This window comes from Sordaria macrospora, chromosome 4 (genome assembly GCF_033870435.1).
Source record: "Sordaria macrospora chromosome 4, complete sequence".
In the NCBI taxonomy this organism is placed as follows: domain Eukaryota; kingdom Fungi; phylum Ascomycota; class Sordariomycetes; order Sordariales; family Sordariaceae; genus Sordaria; species Sordaria macrospora.
This window is the reverse complement of record NC_089374.1, coordinates 4694076-4707174: the sequence shown is the minus strand read 5'-3', so window position 1 is coordinate 4707174 and position 13099 is coordinate 4694076. Positions and strand designations below refer to the sequence as shown.

The window sequence follows — 13099 nt, the reverse complement described above, 5'->3', positions numbered from 1 at the left end:
AAAAGCTCTTGGAGTATCACAAGCAGTTCCGGCTTCCGAGTCGGTTGCAGATGGAAAGTTCCACCACAAGCGAAGTCGCCGTTTAAACTTCCACCGGAGCACAACACAGTACACATCACCCCTTGAAAGTTTGTTAGCGTGGTTCTCGTGACAGGGGTCTGCAAAACTTCACAACAAAACGACAGAATAACCACATTGAAAACGGAAAGTTGGAGACAGTTTATAGAGCAGACGAAACGCCTTGGGTTGATACCAATTCTTTGCATGAAAATTGGTGGAATTTTGGTTGAGTTGCGAAGAGCACGTTGTGAAATCGTACGCTAACGAACTTACCAGGGGTGATGTGTATGTACGCTGTACACGGTTACCTACACACTCATACCGGACATTTTATATGCTTGTACTACCGGGCAGCTGCTGGACATCAAGGGATCGTGTCGCGGGATCCACATACGCCGTCCGCGGGAAGTGCGCCCGGGCTGAACTGGACGGTTTGACGGCGTTTCTAACTGCTTCCACACTACGGACAAGGCTGTCCGCTGGATGGTTCGCCGAATATCAAGAAAACCGAACACGGCGGGCGGCGGCCATGTTTCACATACTCTCGTTGTCACCCTCATTCCCGTCTCATACCTTACAAAACGTTGAGGAATTCTTTAAGCCTGTCTTGAAGGGTTGAGGTCGCCGATATTAACCTTGTTAGTTCGAATTTCGGCCGGCATTGCTAACGCTAGCCTCAATGTTCTGCAGCCTTTACAGTATTCCGAGATACCGTCGACTTATGACATTTCTTATTCTCATAGTACCGTCAGGCTATCGTCATCAGGAAACATTCATCTGTGCACAACTGACTTAAACCTAATTGCATACAAAGCCCACAATCTCCAACAACAAGATGCCTCAGATGGTGGCCTGCATCAAGCATCGGGACGGATGCCGATAACCGGTGAGGTGGGTGATGAAAGCAAAAGACGTATCACAAAAACCATCGGGAGGTTGTAGGAGTAGCGGAAGATTGTGGGCGCTTTATCACCGAAGTCGAGGTTGAGGTCATCACCATGATTTGAGGTCAACTGGTCAAGTGAGCGGCACGATCTAACTTGAGTCGATACGCCGAGAACTCATATCCGGTAGCGGCAGGGTGCAAGTCTGCATCCCAACAGTGCGGTGCCGATATACTCAATATCAAGCCAGCTGGATGTCGAGACCTTGGAACTTCTCTCGGAGTCGACCTGCCTCATCACCCAGAGAGCCAAGCATCTATGTACGGTAGGTCAGCGCATGACTGGAGGGTCAAGTGAGCAGCATCAACTCCGATCGGTACTCATATTTCCCACCACTGAGGGAGTGCGCCACAGTCTCTTGTTACCGGACAGCATTGAAACCCTTTACGCCACAAGCACCCTCGTTCGACGGGATGTGGGTGGTCAAAGTCCAAATTGGGCGCTAAAGCAGACCAAGTTAGGATTTATGCTATCATAGGGGGCCCAAGCCAAAAGAAATCGGCGTCAAATGACGACTGGCTTGGTCGTTGCTCACGTCTTTCATAATTGGTAGAGCGCAACCCTTTCACGGTATAACTTCGGCATAAATATACCGATAGGAGAAGGCTTAAGGTCGTGGAAATCTGGGGCTTGATGCAACCTTCGTGAATTCAGGAATACCTACTTTGGTCCTGCTGACATATTTCGAGTCATCATCAGAGTGGCATTTCCATATTTCCTCCTACCGAGACCCGAGCTGACATTAGACTCAACCAAACGATCAACTCTATTTGTGGTTCGAGGCTTTCTACACCGCAAGAGACCTGAGATTGACCTCATATCATCACTTCAGGGAAGCATATGTATCGATATTGGCACCGCTACGCCAACAATCAGGTAAGAACTCCGGCCGCTGTCAGAGTAGCAGTCAGTTCAGTCAACCAGATATTCTCCCAGTATCTGACTGTTGGTATATCTGCCCGTCTAACTGGAGGGAGTGGCCACTTCTTTCCGTGAGGCCTACGGATCGTTACCGACGAGTCACGATCCCGAGACACTACTATTCAACTATTGGAACCCTCGCAGCGGTTTCTTGGATCGCTACCGTGGTCTGCTGGGGAAGTCGCTGCCGAGTGGTCATCGTGACTTCAAGGCACCATCTTCGATTACCATTATGTTAGCTAGAGGTACCAAGTCTTCGCGCGTCTCGTCACCACACGGCTCCTCTCGCCCTCGTTGGTTCAGCAGCCCTCGCATCCACGGACAGGGACCGTAACAAAGCTGAAGTATAGTCTTATGATACCGAGACATGTAGCCAAAGGGATAGACGAGGACGTAAAATAGTTCTCACTCGTCAGTAACATTATGTCCCATGTGCGGGCGTGACTGGAAATACCATACCGTGAAGTGAAGTGACGGCAATTGACGATATTGCCCACTATTTTAGCTCATTATACCGGAGATTATGATGGATAAGTAGGTGTAGTGTAAACCCGTTACTTTTCTTCTTCAGGCGTTTGCAAATCTTCCTCATCAGCAGAGGGACGGGACTGCAGATGTCCAGCTTGCAGAATGGGGCAACTTCGTCCCTCAATGATGAGATGCCTGCCAGATCTCAAATGCGCCATCTAGCAAGTAAGACAAGCTGCTGGGGGACAGCCAGAGTGACGGGAAGAAGGAGTAGGTCAAACTGATGTCTTAGCGACTGGATTGTCCAATCTCATCACCGCTCGCGAAGTGGAAGGATTCAAGCGTACCTCTAGGAAAGGGAAGTAAAGAATGGAGGAAGGAGCGAGCATCTCTGCAATGTACCTCTACAGGTGAGCAGCTGCCGGCTTCATGATCTGCAACCCGATGATATCTCAAGAAAAGAGCGCTTGTGATACTTGGCGGATGAGCGGCATGGAAGGGAGGTAGCGACCCTGGTAGCTTCCTTTCCCATGAGCGCGCATTGATGACTGTTTCGCTCCATCAACCATCATTGAAACCAAGAAAGGAGCCATGCGTCGGAGACCGCTCGTGTCTCAACCACAGGGGCATGTCCGGATATGATCACGCTCCGAGGACGGACTGTTTGGCTTATTCGTGCAGTGCTTGAAGGAGCTGCACCGGGCTGTAGGTAATCGAGAGAAACTGACCAGTACTCCAGTTTCAGTGTCATAGCTTGACGTACTCCGACCGAAGATGAAGGCGATGTGGAGATTGGACCGATATCCCGCCCGTGAACACAGACAAGTGAGACCTACTGCAATGAGATCGCGACAACCGACGGGAGTGTTGAAGGTAGAATCTGGGAAGGGGAAAGGGGAAGAAGGAACGCACTGGTGAGAAGGACGCAACCTATGCAGGCTTGAGCATAGTTACCCCTAGACATACCATGGCAACAAATCATGACAGACTCACGCAATAAGGTAAGCTCATGGTCTTGATTGCGGAATGCGGCTTCGCGTGTCTTACAAGTCCACCTCCCGTCGAGACAGATCGGGCCGCAAGACGGAGTGATAAAACAGCGGGCCTCTCATCAAATTGAGAGAACTCTCAGTGACTTATTCTTGAGAAGAAAGAAATTCGAAAGTTTGTCGGGCTACATTTGATGGGTACAAGTAATTCCTTCGGACGCCATTCTCAGTCCAAGCTCCAAGTAGTTTTATTTTCATTTTTTTCTCTTGGGATGGTGGGCATGCAGTGGGAGACAGGCTCGAATCAAAACCGCACGATCGGGAAATGGCATGGAATTCGCAAGGGAAAGAACGACACGATCGAGAGTTTCACAGTTACAGACGAGCACACGCACCTTCCTTGTGCACCTGACTAGACTACGAGCTTGGTGATCCGCTAACAGTAGGTAATGTTCATGAAGGGAAACAGCTACCCAAGAAATTGGTATTGAACTAGACTTGATGATGCCTGCGGCAGGTGGGCGAAACGAACATGTCTTTCGAAGTTGCTGCCCGGTTCAGACTCACGGTCGTACACCTTGATGGCCTGGGCTCAATGAGCGACCTGAAGTCGAAGGATATCTACTACCTAACGTCAACAATCTAGTATCACTGCCCCGGTAAGTAACGCAGAACAAGGCTAGCGTATCTAGAGGTAGGAGCCATCACCAATGCACCTCATACTTAATCCCAATTGCAATTCACTATCAACACCTTCAAAAAAAATCAACCGATCCTATCTCACCAGTGTCGTGATACCCGAAAAAGCACTTGTAGATACCCCATTGCGTTCACCAACGAACTCCGTGATATCAACACCATGCCAAGCATCACGAGATTCTGCCGCACTTCAGCCTTGACAGGGACAGTTTGACTGCCCACGCTTGCTTACCTTACCTACCCTACTCATGAACAAACACTTCAATTTCGTGTTTAGCTGCGCTCAGCACTCATTACCACACTACCACAATCTCCTCCATTAATAGCACATCACTGCTGACTGCAGGCAAAACAGACCTAAGTAGCGTCTTTCTTGATGACTTCGGTAGCGCAGCATCGTCTGACCTGCCTGGTGCAAGGGTTTCCGACTAAACTTAACGCGCCAAGGTAACCTCTGGCCCTCTCCTTTGCCGCCTACATCGCTCGGAAGATTCTCATGGCAGCATTTGAATATCTAGATTGCTTCCGACGTGTGAGATGGGCAGGTAATACCGGACTCGGTATCCTGACGACGGAATCTGTGATATATACCCAATCCTGTATGATCTGGACAGTCACAGTAGTGATTGATCAACATGCATGAAGCCAGGATTAATTTCGTCGTGTCGCCGAATCTGGGCCGTGCGGAAAACGCTACACATTGATGTCAAAAATCATGATTAGGGAGATAACATTGACAGTTCAAGAAGAGCTAACTAACTCGGGTTATCGCCTGCATCGAGCATCCTTGACATCGTCCTTCTGGCCCTGGGGACTGACGATAGCGAACGTGGTCTAGATGTGTGCCAGGATGAGACATGGTTGAACAAAGCCAATGATAGTCAACGATACCTCTCGTCGCGTAAGGTGAAAATCGTCAATGAATGACCATGAGAGATGCGACAAGCCAGCCCTTACTGGAACACTTTAGTGGTGTTCATGATTATGATGGATTTTGGTGTTGATGGCCCTGGTGATGGCCTGCGAGCACATGGCCATTGGAGGAAGGGAGACGGAGAACGATGTCAAGCGGCAGCGTCAATTGACTTCACGATCAACGCATGTCACGATCAGCGGATATTGCGATGAATGCATGCCACGATCAATCCATATCACGACACCATTCACGATTGAACAGACCATGCAAGAAAGGCCAATTGAACAAACCAAAAAGACATTAAACGCCTTCCCCATGCAATTTTCTAAGGTAATCCATTAACGCATCCCAATGCTTTTCTATCTCTTTCCACATCTATTACAACCATGCTGGTACATATTAGGTAGCTAGTATATACAGCGAAATATTATGCCAGCCAACAACAACCCGTTAGTTGACACCATCATTTCCCCCTTTCAACCCCTTTTGTTTGTTTGTTTCACACCGATGGATGGGCTTTGGGCGGGATGAACGAGGTGCGCATCCCATTAAGCTTGACCGCCCATCGCTCGGTGCCAAGACCACTTTATGCTAACTGGTCGCTTAAGCAAGGACGGCAACGAGGCCGACGGCGAGAGCGAGGAAAGAACCGCTCTGGAGCTTGCCAGCGGCGCCGGTGGGGGCAGCAGTGGCGGAAGCAGAGCCGGAAGCGGTAGCAGTAGAGGAGCCAGTGACGGTAGCGAGAGTGGAAGCGCCGCTGACGGAGGAGACAGCGGAAGCGGAGGAGCTCTCCTCGGAGTCAGACTCGGAAGCGCTAGCAGTAGCGGAAACAGACTCGGAAGCGGTGACGAGAGTGGCAGCAGAGGTGGTCTTGGTAGCGGCGCCCTTGGTGGTGGTCTCCTTCTTGTCATCCTCGGAGTTCTTGACCTCGAACTGCTCGGACTGGGCGAGGATGCCGGTGCTCTGGCTCTCGACGGACTGGAAGTTGAACTGGAAGGCGGAGTCGTTGGGGACGTCGGACTCGGAGATGATGATGGAGCCCTTGGTCAGGTCAACCTCGCCGAGGTCCTTGGAGTAGGGGGTGTGGCCGGAGGCCATGTTGACGAGGACCAAGTGAGCGGACTTGGGGTCGGTGTTGACGGTGGTCCAGGACACCTCAACGCCGGACTTGACGTCGACAACGTCGTTCTTCTTGGGGTGGGTGATCTGGATGGCCAAGGCAGAGGTGGCGAAAAGGGCCTGGAGGAGGGTGGTGGTGGAACGCATATTGGCGGTTGAGTTTGGTTGTTTTGGAGGTATTAGATGTGGGTGATTAGGTTCGAGATTTCGAAGATGGCGAAGACGATTAAGGTCTTTGGTGTTGAGCGAGTGTAATAGTTGACTGATGTCGAAAGAGCGGATGTGTGACTTGCGGACTGAAAACGAAGGAAGGTCTGCGAGTTGGAACCGGTGTAAAAAGAGCGTACGGTTTTGAAGTTAGCAAGTTTGATGGAGAAAGAAGGAATGGATTCATTGATGGAAATATGGAACTGATGGAGACAATGGATGGAGAACGAGAAACACGTCGAACGCCGGAACACGGATGTCATGGATTCATGGGTCCTCGTCTCGTCTCGCAAAAAGAGAGTGGAGATATCAAAAGAAGAGCTTGTTTGATCCACCTGGATCTTCTTTCGGCCAATGGCTCGCCTCGAATTCGACCTGTCGGATCATCATCACAAGTCGAATGCAGGAACCACAGCGGATTGCAACGAACCTGGGTTGGCGGAAATCCCCACCATTGGTCGACGGGCACCATGTGGCGTCCATAGTGTACCCGTTATGGCTTGTCGAACACGAGCTTTTCGATATCGGGCTTTCTCCTTCTGGGAGACCTCGCCCTACTCGTCCACAACTGGAACCAGTCGTGACAGTTCGCTTGCATTGTCAACTGGAACGAGTTGAAAAGGTCTTGCCTGGCTTGGTAGTGGACACGATAGTGGACCTGTCAAGGCCTGTCCGATTCGAGTCAGGAACCCAGACCTAGAGATGTCCATATCCAAGGATGCTTCGTAAAATGCCTCTTGGCCCTTTGGGAGGGAGGCGAGTTGTCCGGCGTTGTCTTTTCGAGTCCAGTCGCATCCAGATGCACAATGTCTTGAAGATGCGATAGTGGTCAAGTCCCGTGAGAGTCATAGTAGTGTAGTCCCAATGATTGACCAATTCGAAACAACCCAACCAAATTATGAATCTCGCGTCTGATATCGATGGCCGGTCCTAAGAAATTGGGGTCGTCGTAGGGGGTCTGGGGGTCCGTGTTGTGCGATCCTCGGGCGACATTTTCTCGAGTTTGTCGGTGCCTTGTCACTGCCTGTCAGCCACCCACAGCACTTCTGTCAGGTGGTTCTCAGTCAGGGGCATCCCTGGGGGACAGTGGAGATGAAAAAGCGACCAACGCAAGGGACACTGGATGTCAATGACTGGTTCACAGTGATCGACCCCTGACGATCCGAGCTTGGGTGTGGTTCAGTCCAAGAAATGGTGCCGGACTTCCCGTCGAAGAAGTTCTTGCCCGAGGTCTCATCGAGATACAATGGAGCCGCTCGTACGCGATGATGGATACGATCCTGTTGAAAGAGAATTGGTGGTTGCCTGGAAAGACAAGAAAGAATGGTCTGGATGACGATGAAATTGATTGTTGGAGGCTGAAAGGTTTGGGGACGGGAGATGGAAGCACGGCAATAAGGCAATTGTACGTGTACTATCAGATTCTGATGAGACTTGCTGCCGCATGTGTTAAGCGAGCTCTGTGCCTGCTGCTCCACTTTCCCACTCGCTCCTGCCAGGTCTTCTGAAAATGGAAAGGAACGCTGCTGGACACTAACAAATATTGGCGTGTATTCAGGCAGAATGTGTTAACAAACTGCACGCTGTAACTTGGAGTCCTGCCCTGCTGTGAAAGTCGTGAAAATCTCCTCTCGCTCGCTGTCATCCGACTTCTCGTTTTCCTTCTTTTTCTCGTCGCCGATGGACTCGCCGTCTTCCACATTCGTATCCGCCACTCGCTTCCATTTTCGTCACCTTTGCCCGCGATCACGAACGGCTTTCTGTGCCGACAGTTTATGCATGAATGCTACGGCTTGTACGGGATTTCCACCAAAGCGGCTTTTCTTCCGCTTTTTCAGTTTCCGACGTCATGGCTTGTTGTCGTTTTCTTGACTGGCCGAGAAGCCAATTTCTTTTTCTGGATCACTGACTGATTCACGAGGGAGGGCCACTACACTGATTCACCGGATTCACCGATTGACCGGACCAGACCGAGCAGAGCATGACAGACGATGGTTCAAGCATTGAGGCTGTGTCGATCCGTAACGGCCCTTTTCTTGGGCTGTTCTTGTCCTACACTACACAACACCCACCCACTGACCGACGACCGGGACTGTGGGAGGGAGTGTTCACCCACCTACGCCGACAAGACGAGACACATGAACCACGAGGTTGTGCTGTCTTGGCCGCGCTCATTGGCGGTTGGCGATGCCGGGATCTTGCTGGCCGGGATGTTCTAGAACTCTTCCCTGCAGTGGCTCTTGGCCCTGCAACATCACTGGAATATCACTGAAAAACACCAAGCATTCATAGGCCTTGTGGTCATCACGATGAAGACGGCAGCGGGAGCATTCACATCACGGTTTCACTTTGGCGTCGCCTTCAACACGGAAAATGTCAAGCAAAGTAGCGGATGAATGATGAAGGTCTAGTGTCCTGATCAGTCACATCAAGTCCCAGTCACAAGTTCGAAATGCTCTTTTCACACAGTTCCAAGCTTCACATGTTCTTATTTCTACCTTATCAATTGCTGTCGCTCCTTGCCCCGACATTTCCCAATAGCCGCTCGCCACTTTTCCTCTTCAATATCGCTCATCGATCAGTTCATCTCGTCCTTCTGTTAACATGTCATCCCTTTACTTACCAATTATCTTTCTGTTCATCTCCTTACTCAAACACGGACCCCTTGCAAGATGGACCTTTGATCTTTTCTTGTATCGTCCGAGGAACTTGGCTTTCAAGCTATGTGCGCTCCCTTTCGAAGTTGGTCTAGGATTGGCGACGATAGTTGCGGAAGTCCTCGGGAGTCTTCAGCCTCATGGGAGCGATGCCCTGGTCAGGCGTTCTGGTGGCAGGGCTTGGGGAGGATTTGCAACCGGTATATTGTTGGACACTGGACGTAGTCGCTGTGGTGATCTCGGTGGCTACTTTGCCGTCGTGGAATATGTTGGTGCGGTCTGTGGTGCCAGTGATAGTCGTCTTGACGGCCTCGGGCAAGCGCTCCTTGGTTGGATAGTTGCCATGGCCGAGCTGTTGGACCCACAACTCGAGATATTCGTGCACGTCGGGCGTCTCGATATCGATCTCGATCGGCGCGCTGGTGTCCTTCTTGCCCACAGAGTTCGAATTTTTGTCGAAGACGGAGGCATGCTTGGTACTGTTCTCGAGACTCATGGCCCATTCGTCGAGACAGTCGTAGACGGCTTGGTTCTGCTCAACATCGATCAAGGCGTTGTTGCCCTCGGGCCTGTTGCTGGTTGTCATTTTTGTGCCCTCTTCGAGCGAATGGCCGCTTTCTTTCTGCTGCTGCCCATCAAGGCGGATCGCCCATTCGCCCAGGCAGTCATAAACATCGGGCTCTTCCGTTGGCTCGGTCGACTGGCTGTTGTCCTCGTGCGCAGTGGAGGATGCGATCTTCGCCGGGGACTTCTGGAGTGATGATTCGCGAAGCTCATACCCCTCTCTGAATGCCTTTGCCCACATCGTCGCACGGGTGAGAACGTCCAGCTCATTCTCATCTCTCTCTTCTTGTCCTTCCTCAGGGTTCTCGGTCTGCTGTCCTTCCTGCTCGCGCCAGAGAGCATGTACATCCCGAGCCAGTGGCTCATTTCCACCCAACTCCTCCAGCATTGCCTGGTAGATTCGTTCCTTGCGTGCCTTTCGCTCCTGATGTGCACGGAAGCGATGGTACATATCCCAAGCCGCTTCGTGATTAGCTCCATCTCCTTCGAGGAACACTTCGTAGACTTGTTGTTATGCGGGAACTTCTACCCCTTCCTCAGCGGCGTCTTCCTCGTCTCACTCGCCCTCGAAGACCCCCCAAACACCATCTCGCTTCTCGACGACCATGTTCCACTCAACGTCCACGCCATCGAAGGAAAGGATGCCCCCATCTTGCTTGGGGTCACCCGTCACCAGGATCATGTGCGAGTTGGGAACGTGGTTTCCATGAACCTCGGGATTGTGATCGTCATACACGATCCAATAGACATAATGAGTGCCATGGCCGGCCTCACGTCGTTCGAGTATGATTTTGTGACGTTCTTTGGAAAGGAGGATCTTGCGAGGAGGGGTTTGTGGCACGAGAATCTTGACGTCCCACTCGTCGTCAAAGTTGGGGACGATAGGAGCGGAGTGAGGGTTCATGTGGTGCTAGGTAATCTGGTCGCGCCAGGGAAAATACAGAATAGGTGAGGGAGGCGGAGGAGTGGCGATGTCCGACTTGGAGGAAGAGCTGAGAGAATGACCGTGGATGGAGGTTGTTGGGTCCGATGGAGGCAGATTAACGGGGGTGGTAGGTCGGGACGCCATGATGTATGTGGCGATGATGTCGGGTATATGTTATATGTCTACAGGTTTGTGATTTGTTGTCAACTTTTATTGTTGTTTTGGCTTGAGGACATGGCTTCTCGATGTCGATATTGCTAACTCGTCGACGTATGGTCGATGGATTGTAGTGGATGCAGACTTGTATGGAGTCGTCGGTTGATTGGGATGGTAGCTTGTGGTCATGTGGTCAAGACCCAAGCTTGGGTGATTTACTGTGCGGTTATTGACAGCGATTATCGACTGGTCGGTTGCAGGTGTGTTAGTTACCATATTACAGTGTCAGATGATGGAAGACTACTAACCTTGAGGTACACTGTTCGCGATGACAATGGTCTCGATGAGACGTTGCAATGACAGATGGTTGTCTTAGTAAGTGGTGATGAGTGCGTTGGGATGTGGTGATGAGATGGGGTGCGGTGTGGTGTTGACGTTTGGGAGAAGATTGGCTAACCAGATGCAGCCCGGAAGAAGTAAATATATAAGGTGGCCCCGCAGCTCCAAAGCCAGTCTGTGAATGTTGATATTTTCACAGTCGCCGGCATGCGAAATCGCTAACCTTGGTGATTTTCAGCCAAGCTAGTCCTGAAGCTTGGTGTTATCAACCGACAGCTCGGGTGAATACTGCGGCTGTTCACGGAATGTCATGTGCTTTTCGTCCGAACCCCGAACAGGACACCACTGCAGCTAAGAACATTCCTCTGCAGTGGCTCTTGGGCTGCAACGTCATTGACACTCAAACGTCACAGGAAAACACCAAGCATCGCTGGCCCAGTGGCCATCACGGATTCGCGAATGGGCAGCAACGGAAACATTCACATGACGGTTCGCTTTGGAGCCATTTGAGCAGAGTGTGGTTCTATATAGCAAGTGCCTATCCCCCATATGTAACACCCTCCTCGTTGACAAGTTTATCCACCCGTTCCCGCCCCTGTGTTTGCTCCTACAACTGACACTCGCTTGCGGACCATTAACTCCTTTCCTTCATACTCATTGCTGAGTTAGTGCTTCTTCAAAACCATCCTCCCAGACCGTCTTTGCTTCCCGAGCTCATCGATCCCATTGGCCTTATCCCAATCCACCTTCATGTCCGTAATAAGCATGCCAAGCTGCCCTCCTTCAATAACCAGAGCTGTCCCCGCATGATCTGATATCCTTCCCGTATCTCCAGAACTTCCCCTGCTTCAGATGATATGGTTTTCTTTCCCCTATGGCGATATGGCTCTTCGAAGTTTGGACTTGGCTGGCTGAGAGGCCATATGGCGCGCTTGTTGTGGATTTGGCCGATTATCTTGTGCTGTTATTTTTGGATATCAAGCTGTGGAAAACGGTCGGCCAAGTCCATGATGATAACCCGTTATCCCTTCCTCTTCTTTCCCACGTCCGCCTCGCTCTGATCCTATCCCACCTTCTTCTGTTTTTTGCTTTTTCGGGCTCGGGGTCCAGAAGGCAGTGCCCGGATACGGCTTCTCACGCAGCGGTTAAAGCTTCTTCTTCCCCTTGAAACGACACCTGCCATTGCATCTCCATGATCGCCCATGGCTCTCGATTTGCTGGCACTGGTCATAGAACCAGAGGCGAGGAAGATCTTTATACCTGGCGAAGTCCTCGGGAGTCTTCAGGCGAAGCGGAGCGCCGAGAGAATGGTTGTTATCTTGCTCGGGCGTAATTGCCGCCGTGGTGTTTGTGGTTTTGCTGTTGCCGTCGTAGAAGATGTCGGTATTGCTGCTGTTGGTGGCTGTTGTCTCAGAGTAGGACTCTCTGAGGGTAGCATCATCAGCAGCGTTGTGGCCGTCGTAGAAGATGTCTGAAGCGGCGGTCACTATTGCTTTTGTGCGTAAGCCTTTGAGGGGACTGTGATCACCAGCGTGGTCACAGCCAAAAACGATGGCCGAGGTGATGGTAGTATTTGTCTCCGAGTGAAGGATCTCGATGAGAGTGTCGTTACTGGCGTTATCGTCAAACTGCTTTGCCCATAAGTCAAGGCATTGGTAGGCATCGATCGCCTCGGTCGTGATGTCAATCAATTCACTGCAGCTCTTGGATGTCGGCTCCACCGGGTGGTTGAGACAATGGTCGACCGTCGTCCTTGGTTCAAACTGTGCGACCCATTCCCCAAGACAACCATAAAAGCCTGGTTCCTGTTCGATATCGATCAAGCAGCCACTTCTCTCACCCAAGGTGGTGATGATTACGACCTCCTCCTCAAGTGACTGGTTGTGATGATTGAGGTTGTTCAACTCAAACTGCACTACCTACTGATCCATGCAGGCATAGACATCTGAGCGTTGTATGAAATCGATCGAGTCATCATCGGAATGGCTCTGGTCATTGTGTGAGAAGGGCAGTGTTCTGGGCTTGGAACAGTAGTTCAATTCAGCTAATAAACTACTTTGGTCTCGAAGGCCCTGTTGATCCTCTCAACCTCTAGGGGAAGGCTGGGCTTCGAGGCCTTCTTATGCCAAAGGGAA

The 13099-nt window shown here is 51.0% G+C and overlaps 2 protein-coding genes across 2 annotated transcripts; both read right to left on the bottom strand.

The window, feature by feature from the left end:
* Nucleotides 1–5305: 5305 nt before the first annotated feature.
* Nucleotides 5306–6476, bottom strand: SMAC4_09373 (uncharacterized protein). Its single transcript, XM_003344182.2, has one exon. It carries the CDS (start codon nt 6261–6263, stop codon nt 5601–5603), a length of 663 nt encoding a protein of 220 aa, XP_003344230.1. The 5' UTR covers nt 6264–6476; the 3' UTR covers nt 5306–5600.
* A 2595-nt stretch (nt 6477–9071) lies between these two features.
* On the bottom strand, nt 9072–10448 carry SMAC4_09374 (uncharacterized protein; the record flags this gene model as incomplete). Its single annotated transcript, XM_003344183.1, has 2 exons — nt 9072–10039; nt 10130–10448. 2 exons carry the CDS (start codon nt 10446–10448, stop codon nt 9072–9074), a joined length of 1287 nt encoding a protein of 428 aa, XP_003344231.1.
* Between the last annotated feature and the right edge of the window lie 2651 nt (nt 10449–13099).